Here is an 18,886-nt window from a genome sequence, read left to right as displayed (position 1 = left end):
TGTGAACATTTACATAGGTTTATCTTTCAATCAGGAAGTTTTAGAAACACAACCCTTTACCAACCACAAATCTTTGACTTAATAACTAGATCATCAACTAAATCAATCCCCACTGAAAGAGGCCACAGAAAACATACAAAATTAAGGATTGGTCTGTTGATATTTCCTGGAAAGAAAGTAACATCTTTTACCCAGCTACTCACAGTGGGAAACAGTTACCACAAGTATCTTAAAAGCCAAGTTCTATTAGAATGGTTTGGACAGAGAGTAGAAAAAAAAATTAAGTTATCAGTGTCCAACAATAGGGAAATAATTTTGATACATTCATATGAAATTTTACGCAGCACAGAAAATAGTATTTTGAAAGATTATTTCATAACATGTGGAAATAAAATATAATGATAAGTGAAAAAAAGCAAAATACAAACCATAATTTAGCATACTCTTAGTTTTTATTAAATATATACTATATATCATATATATACATGGAAATAAAAAGACCTGAAAAAAAGAAATACTCCAAAGTATTAACAGAAGTAATATCTGGAAGGAGGCAGTATGAGTGATTTTTATTTGCTTCTGTACACTATCCTGCATTTTCAAATTCCCTTCAGCATGTATTCATTTGTTTGTTTGTTAAGTCAGTCAGCAAATATTGTTTGTGTATCAACTGTGAGCCAATTGTGTTCTAGACATTAGAGATGGAGGCAAATCTCAGCCCTCTTGCAGCTTGCCCTCTGGTGAGTGGACACAGAAGAAGAAAGAATAAAAGAAGAAATATAGAACAAAAGAGGAAAAATGGGTATACAAGCAAGATGATGTGGATGTTGGTAGACGCTCTAAATTCACCCAGTCGGGGTGATGGGAAGGAGAGGTAGTGGGGCCGTGCATCTGCCTTGCATGTATGTCAGGAGGGCAGCCCTGAGGAGGTGCCATCAGAGTTGAGACTGATGGATACAAAGAAGCCTGAAGATCTGGCAAAAGATCATTCCTGTCAAAGGGAAAAGAGGGAACGACAAGGGCACAGGGATCAGACCATGCCGGGTACCACAGGCCAGGGAAGAAGTTTGGCTTCTATTGTAGCTGCAGTGGGGGCCACAGAAAGCTTTCATGCAGGGAGTGACCAGGTCACACATCCCAGAAAGATGACTCTGGCTGCAGAGTGGAGAGAGGATCCTGGTGGTAGAGGCAGAGGAGAAGCAGAGAGACCTATTACGAGACACGTTTTCTTATATTTGCCCCTTCTGTGACAACGGTTTCCACTACCGTAAAATCAGGCAGTTTGGCAAGGTCAATGATTTCTAAGAGTGCTTCCAGTACTTAAAAAATAAAAACATTATTATTTTTGTATACCTGTTGACCTTTCCCCAAAGCGTGTAAGTTTCTTAAACACAGCTTCTTAAACACTTAAGGAGTGCGCCGTATGCTGGTGTATGTGGGGGTGCATCATTAGTTCTCAGCCTGAGTTTCCACTGTGCTTCCTTGCGAACTCACCTGCCGAGGCCTTTATCTGAAGGTAATAGGCAGCCACTGAAGGCTTTTCAGCAAAGACTGACTTCTGCATGTTAGAAGGTTCACTCAGGCAATAACGACGGGGGTCTAGAGGGGGCCAGGAGTGGAAGCAGAGAGACAGAGGGACACACTGTTTTACTGGAGAATCCTCCTCGGCCATGAATTCAAGAGAGCCCACCTGTGAAAACAGAGACCTGCCAGTGAGAAAGGGACACCTCATCTGCACAAAACCACCTTCACAGCCACAAACACTGGGAGACAGAAAGTTCGAGACTCCACCTATTTATAGTTGGGGGAAATGAGGCACAAAGAGACAAAGTGACTCATGTGCAAAGGATTTCTGACTTCGGAGCCTCCTCTCGGCTAATGTGAAAACCAGACTCCACTTATCGTGTCACCCAGGGAGGGGAGAGATGTTGCCTGTGCTAGAATGGAAGGGAGCCTCAGGGGGGTGGGCGGGGCGGGGAAGGGAGGAGACAAGGATCCTGGGCAGAAACCGTGACAAATGCTCCAATACCTTCATTTTTGACACTCCCATAATCCAAGAAGGGCTAAAATTGGCTGTAAAGCTTAGGTTATGAAACCAGAGCAGATGAAACAAAAGAAGTAAGCAAAACTTGAGTCAGCCAGATCATAATCCTTGTGGAGAGCATGCAAATCCAAGTGAAAATAGATCAGAGACACTTTCCCAAGAGACACGGAGCTTGCAGATCCTGGAACCAAGCCCCTCACGTGAAAGATGGGGAGGAAGAGGTCGAGGGGGGAGGGGAGCATTGCATCCTGGAGAAGGAGAATGAGCTTTGCCAGCAGAGTCAGGACTGAGACTCAAACCCAGCTCTCTCCATCCTGAGGTCAGAGCTCATCTTGCTCCTTCATAACTAATTCTGTGAAGGATTTGCCAAAGCTACAGCCAGGCATGAGAGCAGGGGGCAAATAAAGTGATCCCCAAGCATCTTGTGTATACTGTGTGTTGCCATGTACACACACACACACACACACACACACATGGCTTTAGTTTGGTGAGGTCTTTCTTTCATTTAGTACCATGGACCAATAGCATAACTTAAATATCCGCATTCACTGCCCCAGTTCAAACGCACAGCTCATGCAACTTAGAAGCAATCTGAGTCCAACTCCTTTAATTTACAGACGAGGACTGGAGTCCAGAATGGATGAGATTGCAGAGTCACTTAAACCAAGAACAAGGGCAACCTCCTTCTAGCACTGGCTCAGCACTGCAGGAAGGAAAACTGTGATCTTGAATACACTTGCATTACTTTCTGTTCTCAGGCATGGATTCTCGAAAGGAAAGTGTTAAAGATCTAGGCAATTTCCAGCTCATGACTGTGGCTGGGGCCTGAAACCTGGGCACACTGAGTAGTAAATTTCTAAAGAAAAGTCTTTCAACTTCTGTGGAAGTTTTTACCATGACGATAACAAACACAGCCATCCTTTGAATAAACACTTACTGAATGTCCACTATGTACCATGGGGCACTCTGCTGGGTCTTTTACATACTTTAAATCTCTTTTAATTTTTCTAATCCTGTGATGCAGGTATCATTGTTCCTGTTTTTTTCACAGAGGGAAGTACAGCCTGGAGAGGCTAAGTAATTTTCTCCAGGTCAGACTCAGGAAGGGGCAGAGTTGGAATTTGACCCTCTGTTGGCTTCTATTATGCTGAGCACCTCAGATTTGGGGTGGTCTGTCCTGCACCGTGGACACCGCATAGGGCATCCTACAGCCCTAGAGGAGGGTGGGGCCGGATTGCTCTGGACCCCCTCCTCTTCTGGGCTGCTAAGCTCAGCTGTGAGCTCTATGTTACATCTTTATAAGCCCCTCCCAGAGGCTTGATGGGGTTCCTGACAGCCAAGAACCAAGGTAGCTGGACTAGGCTATGAAGAGGCCTAGATCAGAGCAAAGATCATTAACTTGTGAGGACTAATCTCCTTGAGGGGTTTGGCCCAGAGATGTGAAAGAAACATAGTAAAAGTGAATGTAAGAACAGGAGTGAATCTCAGATTGCAGAAAGGATAAGGAACATCGGATGCAGTTTTAAAGAAAGTTTGCTAGGGGAGGCCCCCTCTGTGTTTTATAGGAACACACCTTTCCTAGCAGACCCCGAGAATTTCCTCCACAGAACAAGAATTTCCTCTAGTGTCCCTGACAGCATTTTGTTTCCGCTTTAATGTCTCCAGGAACAAGGAGCTCATTACCTTTCAGACTATTGTAATTGTTAGAAAGTTCTAGTCTTCATACTGGGCCAAACATCTGTCTCCTAGATGTGTCCATGCATTGGGCCCAGATCTGCCCTTTGGTTTACAAAGACTAAATCTGCTTCCTCCCTACCCAGCAGGCTGGATGTTTGAAGACGACTTTCATTTTTTATACCGGCGTTCCCCAAAGTGTGCTGAGCAGAGAAGTAAGTGTGTACCACGTTAATAGATGTACTCTATAAAACAAACACATCAAACAAACAGACAGAAGTCCATAAGTAGAATTCTGTGGACATGCATGGTTAAACCAGGTCAACCAGGTGGGTTTCCTGTAAGACTGCTCCGAACGTTCACCACGCTGCTGCACAGCGGGAACTCCAAAATGGAAATATGGGCATGCAACGTTTCCCGCACATTTGACCTCAAAACCTTTTTTTTCTCTCAGTGTTCGTTTAAGTGTTTTCTGTATATACTATTAGCAACACTGTTTGGAAAGTGATTCCCTACACAAATCTAGGTTCTTACTATCATTGCCTCCAAGCCAAAAAGCCTGGCTCCTTCAGCTACTCATTTTGAGACAAAGTGTTTAGTTTTCTCATTATCTTCCCTCACTCTTGTTCTCTAATAGGGCTATCAGATTAAAATATAGGATGACTGGTTAAATTTGAATTTCGAATAACCATGAAAAATTTTTTTTTGGTGTATGTTCCGTGCTATATTTGGGACAAGCTTATATGAAAAAAGAATTCATTGCTTATCTGAAATTCAGATTTAACTGGATGTTCTGTATTTTTATTTGCTAAATCTGGTAAGCCTCTTTCCCTTGAAAAACGTGGCCCTCAGAACTGGGCACAGTATTCCAGAGGTGGACCAAGACTGAAGCTATTGATATAACCTTGGCAGTCACCAGCAGCTCTGCTTTTCCCTGTGACGTTTTTAAAGGGAAGATGGTAATATTTTTATGGATGGTTGGAGGCCAGTCTGAGGTTGACAGATACCAGACATCTTTCTGAATCTACTGGCAAAGTCCGGAAGCCAATTTCCCATTTCTCACCACTGTTCATAAGTATATTTACATTTCTTTGGTGTTAGTATTAGGTAACTTGATCCAAATACCATTTATAATTTCGTTCTCAGTGTCTGTCTTCTCCATTAGACCATAAGAAACTCAAAAATGGGGATGAACCATGTCTATCTTGGTCACGGTTGTATCCTTGGTAGTTAACACAAGTTCTTGCATATGTAAGTGTGCAAACATCTTTTGAATGAATGAATGAATTAGTCACACATTGCTTGGTAAGCTAAGTAAAGCGGATAAGCTGACACCCCGAGGAGAAGAGATTGCCAACAGGAGCTTTCCTCGTGGTTGGGATTTGTCATCCTCCCCAAGCTTTCCCAGACCCATTAAATCCTGTTCACCCGTGCTGAAGGCAATTCTGTTGGGAGATGTGTGTGCAAAATAAGAACATCTAATTGCTATGACTAAAATAAAACATTTCAACCAACATAAGCCGTTTTCAAGAAGTTGAAATACTTCCTAGAGCTGGCAATTTTTACTGAGGTGTGGAACTTGGCCCTTAAAAGCAGGCTGGGCTGTGCCCAATGGGTGTGGGGTTGGGCAAATCACACTGGGTCTTCCCACTGAAACATCCTGATCCAAGAAGAATTAGGCAAAGTGAACAAGGTCAGCCTCAGTAGAGCCCTGAGTTGCCAGCAGGGCAGGTATGGGAGAGAGGACATATGATCCCGTAACTGTGACTTGGTGAAAGTGCATCAGGTGACTGGCCCGAGGAACCCGAAAGGCTTGGAGCTTCCGCTCTAAGCCATAGTTGATAGAGCTGGGCGCTGCCCACTCGCAGCATGAGCTCACCCAAGCTTGGGGCTTGTAAATATTGACAGCAGCCTGGGGACTGTCTCTGGAGCAGGCAATTGCTTATCTGCAGGTTGGCAGCTGTGGCTTCTGTGCTGGGGAGTGTTAACCCTGAATTTATAAGAGAAAATGCAGCAGAAAGCAGAGAAGTACAGTGAGAAGAGCCATGGGTCTTGGGAGGGTAGTAGAACGTAGCAAAACTTGTGTTGTTTCCTGAGTATGAGGATGAAGACTTATGTTCAAGTCCCACCTCTGCCATGTGTTAGGCCCATACCCTTAGGCAAGCCTTTTAAACTCAGTCTTTTTATCCGTGAAATGGGAACAACCATGCTGCCCTCAGAGTTATGAGGATTAAATAAGATGGCAGATATGAAAGCTCTTCTTAACCGGCCAAGTGCTGGATCAATATGAGGGATTGTTACTACACAGTGTCCCCTGGGGCACAGTGCTCTGGCCTTCAGCTCTTGATGTATCTCATAGCTTGTTCCAGGACAGCATAGAAGAGCCCCCACCTGGCAGAAAAGAAAGATGTTCCTTACATAACCTGAAGCCAAATAAAAAGAGGTTCAACTTACACTGTATAGGGGCCGGCCCCGTGGCTCAGCGGTTAAGTGCGCGCGCTCCGCTACTGGCGGCCCGGGTTCGGATCTCGGGCGCGCACCGACGCACCACTTCTCCGGCCATGCTGAGGCCGCGTCCCACTTACAGCAACTAGAAGGATGTGCAACTATGACATATAGCTATCTACTGGGGCTTTGGGTAAAAAAAAAAAAAAGGAGAAGGACTGGCAATAGATGTTAGCTCAGGGCCGGTCTTCCTCAGCAAAAGGAAGAGGATTACCATGGATGTTAGCTCAGGGCTGATCTTCCTCACAAAAAAAATAAATAAATAAATAAAAACAAATTACACTGTATAGTTCCTTTTAATTATGGAAGAAAACAACTTCCACACACACACGTGAAAACACAAAATCTCAGTGGGTAGGAGTCTTTAGAATATCAAAAAATCACTTGGGAACATCTTTATGACCCTGGGATGTGAGCTCTAGGTGAGCCTTTAATTCTATGTGAATGTTTCTATTGATCTCCCTGGGGTCTGTTGCTGGATCTGGTCAAGGCCCTTGCTGGCTTTGCTGGTCAACAGGAGAAAAATGTACTCAAGTGTAGTTCTAGTCCCTTGGAGGGAAAATATTGCAGGATGTTGTGGCTGATGAATTACTTGCTACTTCCTCTGCTGTGAGATGCTACACCCACTGGAGGAAAATTCGTTGATGTGTAAATATGTGTGTACACATGTTTACTGTGCCAAGGCAGTAAGGAACACAGTCAGACATCTTGCCTTGAAAAGCCTTTTCTGCTGGGCTTTGTCTGTTTCTTCCTCCACTGCCACACGTCACACAGTGGTTACTTATGGAATGCACTACTTCGAGTCCCACCACAGTCCCCACCAGGACCTGCAGACCTCAGATTTCCCATCGTTACATTTACTTCTCTTTATGGCCAACTCCATGCAAAGAGTACTCCAGGCCTGGAGCTGGGCAGAGGCTCTGCTTACAGCCCTGGGAGAGCACGAGGCAATCTTTACGCAACTCGACCTGCCCTTCCTCCCCTCCTTGCCCTGGCCAAGAACAGTCAATGATCGTATTCTGGAAGGAACCCCACCTTGTCACTGTGTGCTCTGAGCCAAGAGGAGGGGGAGCAGAGCTGGAGGTGCAGGCATGAGGCCAAACTGCAAAGCCCAGAGCTTCAGAGTCAGAGGGTTTGGGTCGGGTCTGGTACCCTACTTCCCTAGTGCCCCCTCAAGGACTGGCTTAGGCTGGATGATACCCAGTGAGAGTGAGGGGGCTGTTTCCATGTCTCCCAATGCCCACCATGCAAATAAACACATAGCAGTGTGTTCAGAGAGGCAGCGTTTGCAAGTGAATACTTACATGCAGTAATATGCATTTCTAAGAAAACACACACAAGGGTACATTTGAACCCATACGTGTGCACTTATCTAGGTGATAATGCTTTTGTATGAGTAGACGTATCTTCAGAGATTGTCTCTCAAAATACAAATCTGATCTCTGCTGTAAACATATCAAATGGCTTCTAAATGCTCCAAGGATAAAGACCCAAACCCTTAATGCAACTTAAAAGGCCCTACATGTGTGGCCCCTGCCTGCCTCTTGTGGGCTCATTCTACATCCTGCTCTCCCTCTCTGCACACCAGCTACACTGACCTTTGCTTAGTGCTTATTACGCATGAGGTTTCCTTTTACCACAGGACATTTGCACATGCTTTTCTCCCTGAGTGGCACGCTCTTCTCTCCTCTCTTTTTCAAGGCATTTTCTACCGATTCTTCAGCTCTCAGCTGGAACCTTACTTCTTTGGGGGAACCTTTACTGACATCTCAGAATTGGTCAGATTCCTTCAAAACACCCTAAATCTCCTTCATAGCACCTACCACAGTTGCAATTTTGCATGCATTTTTAAAAACTTCTCTCTGCTATTACACACAAACTCAGTAACGGCAAAGATAGACTGTTTTTGTTCACCTGCTGATCTTCAGCACCTAACAGTTCCTGGCACATAATAAGAACTCAATAAACATGTATCGAATCAAGAGTGTATATACTTACCTGGGATGAGGGGTCAGCATGTGAACCTGTGTGTATTTAGTTGTCAGTGGGACCACGGTTACATGACATGGCATGTTTGCTCGTTTGGAGCACACCAAAGTGTGCTTAGGAATGCCTAAATGCGTTATCTATCTAAGGGAGAATGTTTAGGTCTGAGTATGTCTGTGTCCTGTACGTATGCACATATTCATATGGGAGTATATACAAAAGAAGCTGGATGTGTCCATATACCTATGTGAAAACTCATGTGTGTTTTATTTTGTTGATACAGGTGTAGGCATCAATGTAAAAGTCTGTGTGTGTGTATGTGTGTGGTGTGTGTTTATTTGGGTGTGTGCATCTGCAGAGGTGTAAGTATATGTATGAGTCACACTCTTCTCTGCAGCTGGGTGGGCCCCCTTCAGATTTCTAAATTAGGAGGGTTTTTGTACATTAGGCAAATTGAATCATACAGACCTTAGTATGATTTGACTTCACCAAGGCAGGATGTCAGAGAGGAAGGAGCACTGGACTAGGAGTCTAACACTGCAGCAAAATCCCTTTTCCTTCTTGTGCTGCTACCCCTCCATCCACGTGCAGAGGGTCTGGCACTAGGGGACAATGATGCTATTGGGGCATATAACTTTGTGGCTGTCATGTTGTCATAAAATGCATTTTAAATTAAGAGCCTAATTGCTTAAGACACTTATTAATCTCTTCCTTTTTCCTAGTAACGTTTTATCATTTATAAATTGTTTTCATCTACACTGTTTTATTTGATAACACAGGGAAATTAAGATTCTGCTTATTTGACAGAATGATTATTTTTGTGAATGCATACAGCTGTCTGGGGTCATTTCTCATGTGCCCACATCTTGTGCTCTTGAGCGGAAAGGGAGGGGAGGGGAAAACAGTGAAAGCTCTAGGCCCCTGGATTGTGATCCTCGGAGCACTTGCCTCACAGTCCTCTAGGGGAACCTGTGGCAACATGCAGATTGCTGGCTCCCAACCACAGCCCTGTTAGATCATAATCTCAGGGACAGGGGTCAGGAAGGTACCTTCTCTCAGAAGTTCCCCCAAACCGTTTTTGGGCTCTCTAAGGTTTGGGACCCACTGTCATAAAATAAAATAATGTCAAGAGACTCATACCTAAACCACCAACCCTTCCATAATCCTGTAGAAAGAGACTTCTAAGGCTGGCCACTCCAGGCCCTTGAGGTTGACCCTCAGTTCTCTTAGGTTGAGGACGCTAGGTGAACATCTGGATTTATAGAGCAACACTGTGGGAACCGAAACAAGAAAAGAAGTCTGAATGTTTGTGAGCAGAGCAGGCGTGTTGCACTACATACGGGAGAACCATGAGGGCCTCTCAAACAGAGCAAGAAAAACCCAGCAACAGGTTGTCAGGGCTGTCTGCAGTATTTAGAAACATCTCATAGGATTTTTATAAAGAGAAGCACTAGACAGTAGAATACAGACAGAACTGGGACAAGGAAGGAAACCCCCCAGACCCAGGCAGCTGTGGCTTTTGGGCACCAGGCCTTAGGCCACAAAGCCGTTATGGCGGGGTTGAAGAGAAAACAGGAGTTAGCTCCCTAGGACGCCCGTTTTGCTTTGTCATGGGTGTTGCTGTTGTGATTTTTAAAACTATTTTCTCTTCCTGGAGAAATGAACACATTCAGAAACACCAGTCTTCCCCTCACAGCTCTGAAAAAATAATAATGAAACAAGCCGGGAGAGATGGTCTTCTCCGGCCCCTGTACAACCTTGCCACTGACCCCGCCTCTTGTTGGAGCCTGGGGTTTCTTAGTACTCTAAGGAGGTCGTGGGCTTGCTCAACACCTATCCCACTCTGATATTCTCTAATGCGAAACCTCAGCTGACACAGACCCGGGCAGAGAAATGGCAAGAACACCCCATTTCTAGATGTCAAGGGCTTCCTGACCTGAAAGTAGTGATTTGACTCAGCATAAACTACTGTGCTGCTAGCAGGCACTTCCCTCTGTGCCCCCCCCCCCCGGCCCCAGGCACTCAAACCGTGCCTGAATAATGGGGACAGACAGTGTGCTGCCAGCTCTCAGCGCAATCTGGTTTCCTAATTTATACTTAGCTACAACCTATTTAGTGGCATAGGCTTGCCCCTTAGTTCCAAGGCTCAGAATTTAATCAGGCCTCTCTGAAAAGAATCCCTGGAGAATAAGACAAAATGCATCTATTAAAAATTTCCTCTCATCGTCGTCTCCGTCCTTCTCTCTTACCTGATCCCCACCAGGGGGAAAGATCGCCTACCCTAGTGGTGAAGCACACGGGCACTGGTTCAGAATACCTGGGTTTTCCTCCAATGGGTTGTGTAATCTTCGGCAACTTAGTTAACCCCTTCAAGTCTCAGTTTCCTTATTGATAAAATGGGGACAAGCATAATAGTACCTATTTTGTAGCATTGCTGTGAGTACTATAGAGATCACGCATGAAAATTGCCAAGTACAATGCCTGGTTCATAGGAAGCCCTCTGTAGCTCTCAGCCATTATTATCACAAGAGGTGCTCTATGGCCCAGAAACCTGCTGATGCACTTTTCTAACAGTAGGTATTGGTCACTACATAGCTTGAATAGACTTATGTTAACTAAGTCTAACTAGTCCACACACTGGGTCAGAGGCATTTAGCAATGCAGAAGGAACCCTGCCCTGGGAGCTCAGTGGTTAGTTTCCTATACTCTGAAAGCAGATGAGGGCCCAGGTGCAGAAAGCATGCCTTCAAAGAGACAAGTAGAGAAACATCTTTTTCATCCATTAGGAAGGGGAGGAGCATTCTGTTTAAATTTACAAAATTTATCTCTGTAACCCTGTTCTTCAAAATGTGGTCCCTGGACCACCTGTGTTGGAAAAACCTGGAGGAACTTGCTCAAATGCAGATTCTTGGACCCCAGCTCAGATCTCCCAGTCCATACATGGGAGTGATGATTCATTTGTCCCCCTAAAGTTTGAAAACTGCTGAACACTGTATATTGCCAAGCCAATAGACCAGCAGGAATTATGACATCTGGATCATGCCATACATAAAATATATTCAAGGAGGCATTTGTAAAAGTATTATCAGTGGGCCCAAAATTGTATGAATAATATAATTCCATTTTTATTTAAAAATATATTTATACTCATTTGTACAGCCATGCTTAGGACACAGGCTGGAGGCCTATATATCCCATTGACCAATGGCTATCTCTAGGTGGTAAGGTTGTGTGTGATTTACCTCATTTTGTTCTTTCATATATTTTTAAATGTTGTACAACGAGTTCTATCAGCTTTTTAACAAGAAACAAATGTGCTTTTAAATTAAAAGCAATGCAGCCAGATATGCAGCACCAAAGACTTCCCGAAATCTTACAGAATTTTGGAGAAAGAAGGAAACAAAGGACTCATGTAAACCGAACTTTCTCTCATTAGAGGTGATGAAACAGGTCTAGAGAAGGGAAGTGACCTGCCTGAGGTTGCCAGCCAGTTAGTGGCTGGGTGACCGTAGGCCCCAGGTCTCCAGGCTCTTGGGCCAGAGAGCTTTGAGGTGCTCTGTGCTGGCCAGGGACCTGCCTCCCTTCCTTCCTGTCCTGTGAGGGTGACGGAAAGACCACAGGAAGCGCAATGATTCCGAGGGTGGAGAAGGATGTAATAGCCTTTGCAGAGAGGACTTTGCGGCTCTCGTTATTCTCTCTCTGGGAGTTAGTAGGTCATTTGCAAAAGGCATGGGAAGAGCAGCTGATGAAAAGGTCTAATAGTTTGGAAAACTGCTTAACCTTATTGCTCTATTTCCGGATATCCCCCCATGGCCAAAGACTGTTGAGATCCTGATTTCCCCTGGAGGTTTCCCATTTAGGAATGCAGTGAAACCTCTGAAATCCAGAGAAATGGGGAGAAGTCCAGCTGGAATTAGGGAACGGTCTGTATACTTTTTAAGAACATTCAGGTCTATTGTTTTCAGAGACAGGGAATCACAGATCTGGAAGGAGCTTAGTCCAGCTCCTGTTCAGTGCAGGGGCCCCTTGTGCTTCATCCTGCACAGAGCTTTATTTGGGCTTCTCTTGAATGCTTCCAATGACAGGAGGCCCACTCTTCTGACAGATAACCTATTTCACTCAGAAAAGTCTTCCTTCACCTGAGCTGGGATCTACCTTCCTCTAAGGTTCTGCTTGCCTTCCAGTATTCATCTAGAACTGATAAGCAACTTTTCCCCCAGACGGTTGGTCCTTAAATATTTGAAAGCAGGTATCGTGCACCAAATAGACCTCCTTCACAGCATCCTCTTCTGCAAGCTGACAACCCCCAGGATATTCAACCATTATTCATATGACAAATGTCATCCACTCTAATTAGAAATACAAACCGCTGTCTCTAGCCTCTAAATTAATGGCTATATGAATTCAGAGCTGAGCGGAACACAGAGACCACCTGCAGGGGACTCACTATTTTACAGATGAACAAACTGAGGGCCATTGAGGAAAACTGCCTTACCCACCTTGAGAGAGAGAGAGTGAGAGAGAGAGAGAGAGAGAGAGAGGAGAGAGGAGAGAGGCCGAGTTGAGACCTGAAACCTAGTTGCATGAATCCCATTCCAGGCCCCTTTTCACCTTGCCCTGCCTCTATTATTCATAAGATACTAGTATTTCTCAAGTTCTTAAAAGTGCTTGGGAAGTTTGTTCTCTTAGGTATTTCAAAAATTCCTCCTTCTGGACGTTATCCTGTCAGTGAAGTCTCAAAGTGCATGAACCCTCCTTGCTCTCTGCTGTCAGAAGATCACCTCTCTTGCACTAGAATGCTAGCTCAAAATGGACAGCACAATTCCTAGGGCCTCCTAGGCCTGCCAAATTTTCCATTAGGTCCAGCTAACTGCTCCATTTAGGAGACCTTCCCAACCTTGGAACCAAGAATGAATTTGCCAGAATGTGAGGTAGGCTATGTTTTTGCTTTACATTGAGGTTGTTTTAAAGTTTCATATCCTCTTTTCAGTTTGGCCTGATTCTCTGATGAAAAGACAAAACAAAGACTCACAGAATCAACTCAGGCCCTTCAACGATTGGTTTCCTGTCCCAGTCCCCAGCAACCCTGCAGTCACATGCTTCGAAGGGAACATTCCTCCCTGCCGAAACCCACAGCAATCTCCCTCTTCTCTCAACGAGCTATTGCATTTCCAGTTCTTACACTTCTTCTGGCACAGATTATAAGCTGCCTTGTGCTGCTTCCTGGTTTGCATGTGTGCTGCGCTCCACGGGCGCTGGACTCACATGGACCTGGGTTCCAGTTCTGACTCTGCAACCAGCCAGTTGTGTGGCTTTGGAAAGTTACTTAACCTTTCTGAGCCTCAGTTCTCTCGTCTGTTAGATGAAGACAATTATGCTACCTCCATCATAAGGCTGTCAAGATGACATAAGGCTCAAAAGGTGTCTAGCATGGTCCCTAACATTTAGTAAGATTCCATAAAAGGGATCTATTTAGTATTATTAATACTATGCTACAGAAAGCAGAGACTGAAGCCTATACTTTTCTCATACTGCATACAGTAGGTGCTCCATAAATACCCCCCAACTGATTCTGGTCTAGGCTTCTTTTGGCAGTAAGTTATTCTGAAACATTCTAAGCATCCCATAGCGACAGTTCCAATTTCTAAGCTCCCTTCTCTCCGGATTCCTTCCCCCTATAATGATCTCAGCAGGGAGACCCACCCTGTCCTGCCACTTTGCACACCTGTCAGCTTGCGTCTCAGGGTAAGGTTCTCATTTGACAGACTCAGAACTTGCTGTCCAGGCAAAGAAAACTTTATGACGAAGAATCCCACACAAACCTTATGTAACCAACCTGTCAGCAAACAGAGGGATGGAGGAACACTGACAAATGCCTGCCCCCGAAAGGAACAAAGCAAAACAAAAGGAGATTGAAAGCAAGGGATTGAAACATGCCTAAAATGCTCTTGCTTCTCAAGACCCTTAAAACGGATCAAAGTTCTTGTCTTGAAAGTATTCCTAAAGTGACGTGAATATGGCTAAACCCCCTTCCAGCTGGGAATCTGAATTAACAGTCACAGCTGAATTTTAATTGAAATTATGTCAGATGCTCCTCTAACCAAAAGAGTATAAAGACAACATTTTTTTTATTAATAATATTTATTGTCTATGGGACTTACAAATGATGACAGAAAAGTTTCCAACTTTTTTTTTTGACATTTCTACCTGGATTGGCTTGAAATTCCTGGCAGGTCATAAAGAGTTAAGGAACTTCCTACTTTCGCTAAATGCTGAGGATTTCCTAGCAGACTCTTTAAAAGAACAACTCTTTCTCTCGTCCTTGTTGTAGATTATTTGCTTATTGACTGAATATTGTGTTAAGAACCAAAAGCAATAAAAACATGTGACAGCGCCAACGAAAAGCTTCCACGATTGAGAGTAAGGGTAGAATTCAATGACTCTGTGGTGGAGAGAACACGCCAGTTCCTGGAACAACAGCTGAGAGCTGGGTCCCCTGGCTGTAGCCCCGTCTCTGACATCCTTGGCTTCTTACCTTGGGCAGCTCATCCCCCTTGCAGGCTTTCAGTCTCTTCGGATGTCAAGTGCTTTCTATGGGCTTTTCCAAGTCTGAGATCCCATGAGGCTATGAGGAGTGTGAAGATTAGCTGGAGAAGCTGCCTGCATCTCTGGGAGTGGGGCACAGAGCAGGAGAAGGAGAATGTGATAATAGGTATGAAAGCCCTTGGAGAAAAAGGAAAAGTGCTGAATGGCACACACTCTCCAATTCACCGTGGCACGTTCCAAAAACAGAGGCTCCTAACTTTCTTCCGAGAGCCCAGTGCTCACCCAGACACCCATCGGTGAGCTGACAGGAAGCAGGGGAGGCCAGTGCTTTTCTGGTTGGGGACGTGGGCTGGGACAGAAAGGAAGAAAGAAGTGGAGTCAGCTTCACGAGCGAGTGAAATGGCAATGAACCCTGCAGGCTGATCTTCTTCAGGCTGGCGTTGCCAAGGAGGACGATCCACTCGGTCAGACCTGGGCCAAGCTCTGGCTCAGACACACAGTCAAAAATAGAAAGGGGGTGAGAGAAGGAATGTGTTTACCTTTGTGATTTTCCCTCATGTGCCTCTTAACAGTATTATAATCTCTCCACAAATAGGCAGTAAGGGCTCACAGGCCTCGCCTCCATTGATAAACCCTTCCAAACAGTTCAGTCTCACAATCAGTATCCGGGCAGCTGGGAAGTAAGTTTGGAAGACAGCATAAGGGAGCGGGGAGAGCATTGGCCCAGGATCTGTCACTAACCAGAGGAACCCTGAAAAATCCCTCTCTTAGGCTCTGCAAAATAAAATGGTCACATGAGACAGGATCTAAAAATCTGTTTAGATTTTTGAACTTTATATCTGTGGTTCTCAACCAGGGGCAATTTCACCCCTCAAGAGGTGTTTGGTAATGTAATGTCTGGAGACATTTTTGGTCGGCACAACTCAGAGGGTGCTACTGGCATCTAATGGGTAGAGGCCAGGGATGCTGCTGAACATCAGACAATGCACAAAACAGCCCCCATCACAGAGAATCACCTGGTCCAAATGTTAATAGTGCCAAGGTTGAGAAATTGGTTTATACTGAAGTGAGGAGTGTCAAAAGGAGAGGGAAGAAATGGACAGAAGGAAAGAAGGAGGAGGGCTTATAATGCTGTTTCTAGGTCATGAGATATTCCTCAGTTAAGTATTTTCCAGCTTTCGCTGTATGACCAATGCCCTTTCACTCTCCCTTGGAATTACAGGGCTCTGTTTGAGTAGCTTTTTCACAATAACTTCTTCCTTATCCTTAAAATGCCAAAGCCTGAGGTAGTACAAAGATCTCCACTCTAAGACATGGCAAAGACATAAATATAAGCAGCTATCCAACAAGTAGAGCTGGAAGGTGGGTGGTGGGGTTCATGGAGGGACAAAACAGATGTCCATAACTCCATTTCTATGAGTCAGTGTTTCTGATGTGACAACACAGAATAATAACCGTAGGACAAGTGAGACAAGCTATGCTGGGGGCAGGCAGAACTGATTTGGGGCCCTAGCGTTAGGAGAGATACAGGTTTGCAGATTCAAAGGCAAATGAAAGGGTTAAGCAATCAGTGCTTGTCATTCCTGTGTTATTCCATATTAAGTCACTGGGCAGTTATTACAAATAGTTACCTGCGGTTTCCAGTGGGGGAGGAACCACACTCCAGTCAAGGGGTTTTGGAGAAACAGGTGCAATGAAGTCATGGTCAAACAATTTATTTACCGTAAACTTTAGACTTTGCTCCGGAAAACAAGTGAAGCTGCCCCTCAAATCCCTGCCTATGACACCCTGTTTGAGCAAATCAGAGGAGCGGGGAGAGTCCTTGTTCACAGCTGAAAGGTCCGAGATACTCAAGATCCTCCAGTCCAAGGGTGCAGGAAGGAAAGACTCCTTCAGATACAAATTACCAGCAGCAATATATTACGCCTAATACTTGACCAATGAGGTAGATATGCAGAAAAGTCATCACAACATAGCAGCCCCAGGTTCTCTGGGACTGAAGCCCTTCAGACATAAACTTACAAGTTCCATGCAAAGAGGAACTGAACTGTACAAGAAACAAATACTCACTCAAATATGTTTTCTCTTTTTTACAGCTTAAAAAAATAAAAAAAAAGGCAGAAGGATGTCCTTCCTCCTGCACATCTCTATACAACTTTATTCTAAATTTATTACACTCAAGTTAAATAGTCTGCTTAGTGTTTTGTTAGGGGGGGTCTTAAAAGGTAGAAAAACCGCATTACAGCACTGAGTCATTGGTACTACAATTCATCCCTTGTGAATCAACGCTATCGTTAGCCACAGTACCTTGACGGTTCACAAAGTCTTCTGTGCCTGGGTTGTCCTCAAACAGCAGTTCGCTGTCTCTCTCCTGACCCAGCTGATCTCCACTCTGTTCCCCTGCATAGTCACTTCTGCCGTCACTGTTGCTGGAGTAGCCATTCCCATAGGCCTTCACAGAAGACCTGCGCAGGCACAGAAGCTCCTGGAAGGCAATCCTGAAATCCGGGCTCCGGCAGTAGATCAGGGGATTGAAGGCGGAGTTGACATAGCCCACCCAGTTTAGGAGGATGTAAATTTCCTTAGGGATGAGGTTATCCTGGATCACATGCACGATGTTCACGATGAAGAAGGGCAGCCAGCACAGGGTGAAAGTGCCCATGATGATGCCTAAAGTTTTGAGTGCTTTGTGTTCCTTTAAGCAGAACTTGGAGGTCCTTCGAAGTCCATGCCCGCTCCGCCCATCCTGTTCCACTTGGCTGAGGTTTTGGGCATGGAAGCGGCCCTCAGATTTGTCGATCTTCTGGAGCTGTCTTTTGGCCACCTGGAAGACCCTGGAGTAGACAAAGACCATGACCACCAGGGGCAAGTAGAAGGACACGATGGAGGAGGCAATGGCATAGGCTTGGTTCGTGAAGAAGTCACAGCAAGTCTCCTTGGCATAGCAGTTGATGGCTTCCTTGTGGGTGGCCCGGTACCAGTGCATCTGGATGGGTAAGAAGGAGGTAAGGCCTGACACAATCCACACCATCAAAACGACCACTCGGGCCTTATTCTTGGTCAGCAGGCTCTGGTACTTGAAGGGTGAGGTGATGGCAACGTAGCGATCCACTGCGATCACGCACAGGGTCTCAATGCTGGCCGTGACGCACAAGACATCAATGGAAGTCCAAAACTCGCACCAGAAGTTGCCAAAAGTCCACATTTTCATGAGGATATGGCTGGCCCCAAAAGGCACCACCGCCAGGCCCATGACCAGGTCAGCACAGGCCAGGGAAATGATGAAGTAGTTGGTGACCGTCTGCAGACGCTCGAACTTGGCGATGGCTGTGATAACCAGCACGTTTCCAAACACGATGGCCAGGACGATAAGGGACATGACGATGGCCATGCCCACCAGCCACGCCTCGTCCCGTTCCTGCGTGACATCTTGGTCCGGCGCGTGGCTTCCGTTGGGCGTCAACAAGAAGACGCTGCCGTTCCCGAGTTGCCCCATGGCGCGCAGGCTGGCAGGTGAGCGCACTGGCTGCCAGCGCACCGGCCGCGCCTCAGCGGGCGGACCTCCGGCGGGGCGCTGCCGGCAGCGAGCTGACGCCCAGAAGCCTCATTCAGCGGCCGTGGGGTGGGTGTGGTTGCGGCGCGTCCTGCACTCAGCTTGTGGGGTGCTCTGGGCTCGCGGTGCCTGTCAGTCTCAGCCTGCGCTCTGGAGAAGCCGCCTAGGAGTGTGCGCTGCCCGTTATGTGCACAGGGCTTTAGGGGAGCTGCCCTCCCCGTGACGTGCGGGAACTTTCCGCCAATGGCGCGCCGGCAGCCCCAAAGGGGCGAGGCCTCCGCCCCTTCCCTCCCCTCCCTCTCCCACCCACTCCTGGCGCTGGCCCGGGCGGGGCTCGGCTGCTCCCCAGCGGACGGGCGGGCCACCACTCCCTCCCGGCTACCCTGGCTGGTCCCGGAGGGCTGAAGCTCGAACTGGCCCGCTTACGAGCCAACCCGAGAGCTTTTGGCTCTTCTGTGGCTGCTACCTGTCTGCAGTGGGGGCCTGTGCGGCCCGAGGTCTGAGAGCAGAGGGCAGCACGCGGGCACTCCCCCGCATTCGGAAACAGAGACCAGAGTGCCCACTGAGACATGCACGGA

The 18,886-nt window shown here is 46.1% G+C and overlaps 1 protein-coding gene across 2 annotated transcripts; it reads right to left on the bottom strand.

Moving 5' to 3' along the window:
• Nucleotides 1-500: 500 nt before the first annotated feature.
• Nucleotides 501-18,477, bottom strand: ADRB2 (adrenoceptor beta 2). Of its 2 annotated transcripts, XM_058543623.1 has the most exons (2): nucleotides 17,063-18,477; nucleotides 501-1,690 (listed from the first exon to the last, which is right to left on the bottom strand). In XM_058543623.1, exons 1-2 carry the CDS (start codon nucleotides 18,249-18,251, stop codon nucleotides 1,677-1,679), a joined length of 1,203 nt encoding a protein of 400 aa, XP_058399606.1. In that variant the 5' UTR covers nucleotides 18,252-18,477; the 3' UTR covers nucleotides 501-1,676. The 2 variants fall into 2 exon arrangements, with proteins under 2 accessions (XP_058399606.1, XP_058399599.1); XM_058543616.1 differs by lacking the exon at nucleotides 501-1,690 and having other exon boundaries at nucleotides 14,368-18,477.
• Nucleotides 18,478-18,886: the final 409 nt, after the last annotated feature.

The sequence above is a fragment of the Diceros bicornis genome, chromosome 1 (assembly GCF_020826845.1).
Source record: "Diceros bicornis minor isolate mBicDic1 chromosome 1, mDicBic1.mat.cur, whole genome shotgun sequence".
NCBI lineage: Eukaryota > Metazoa > Chordata > Mammalia > Perissodactyla > Rhinocerotidae > Diceros > Diceros bicornis.
The sequence above is the reverse complement of the archived record's forward strand: the minus strand, read 5'-3'. Positions and strand labels throughout refer to the sequence as shown.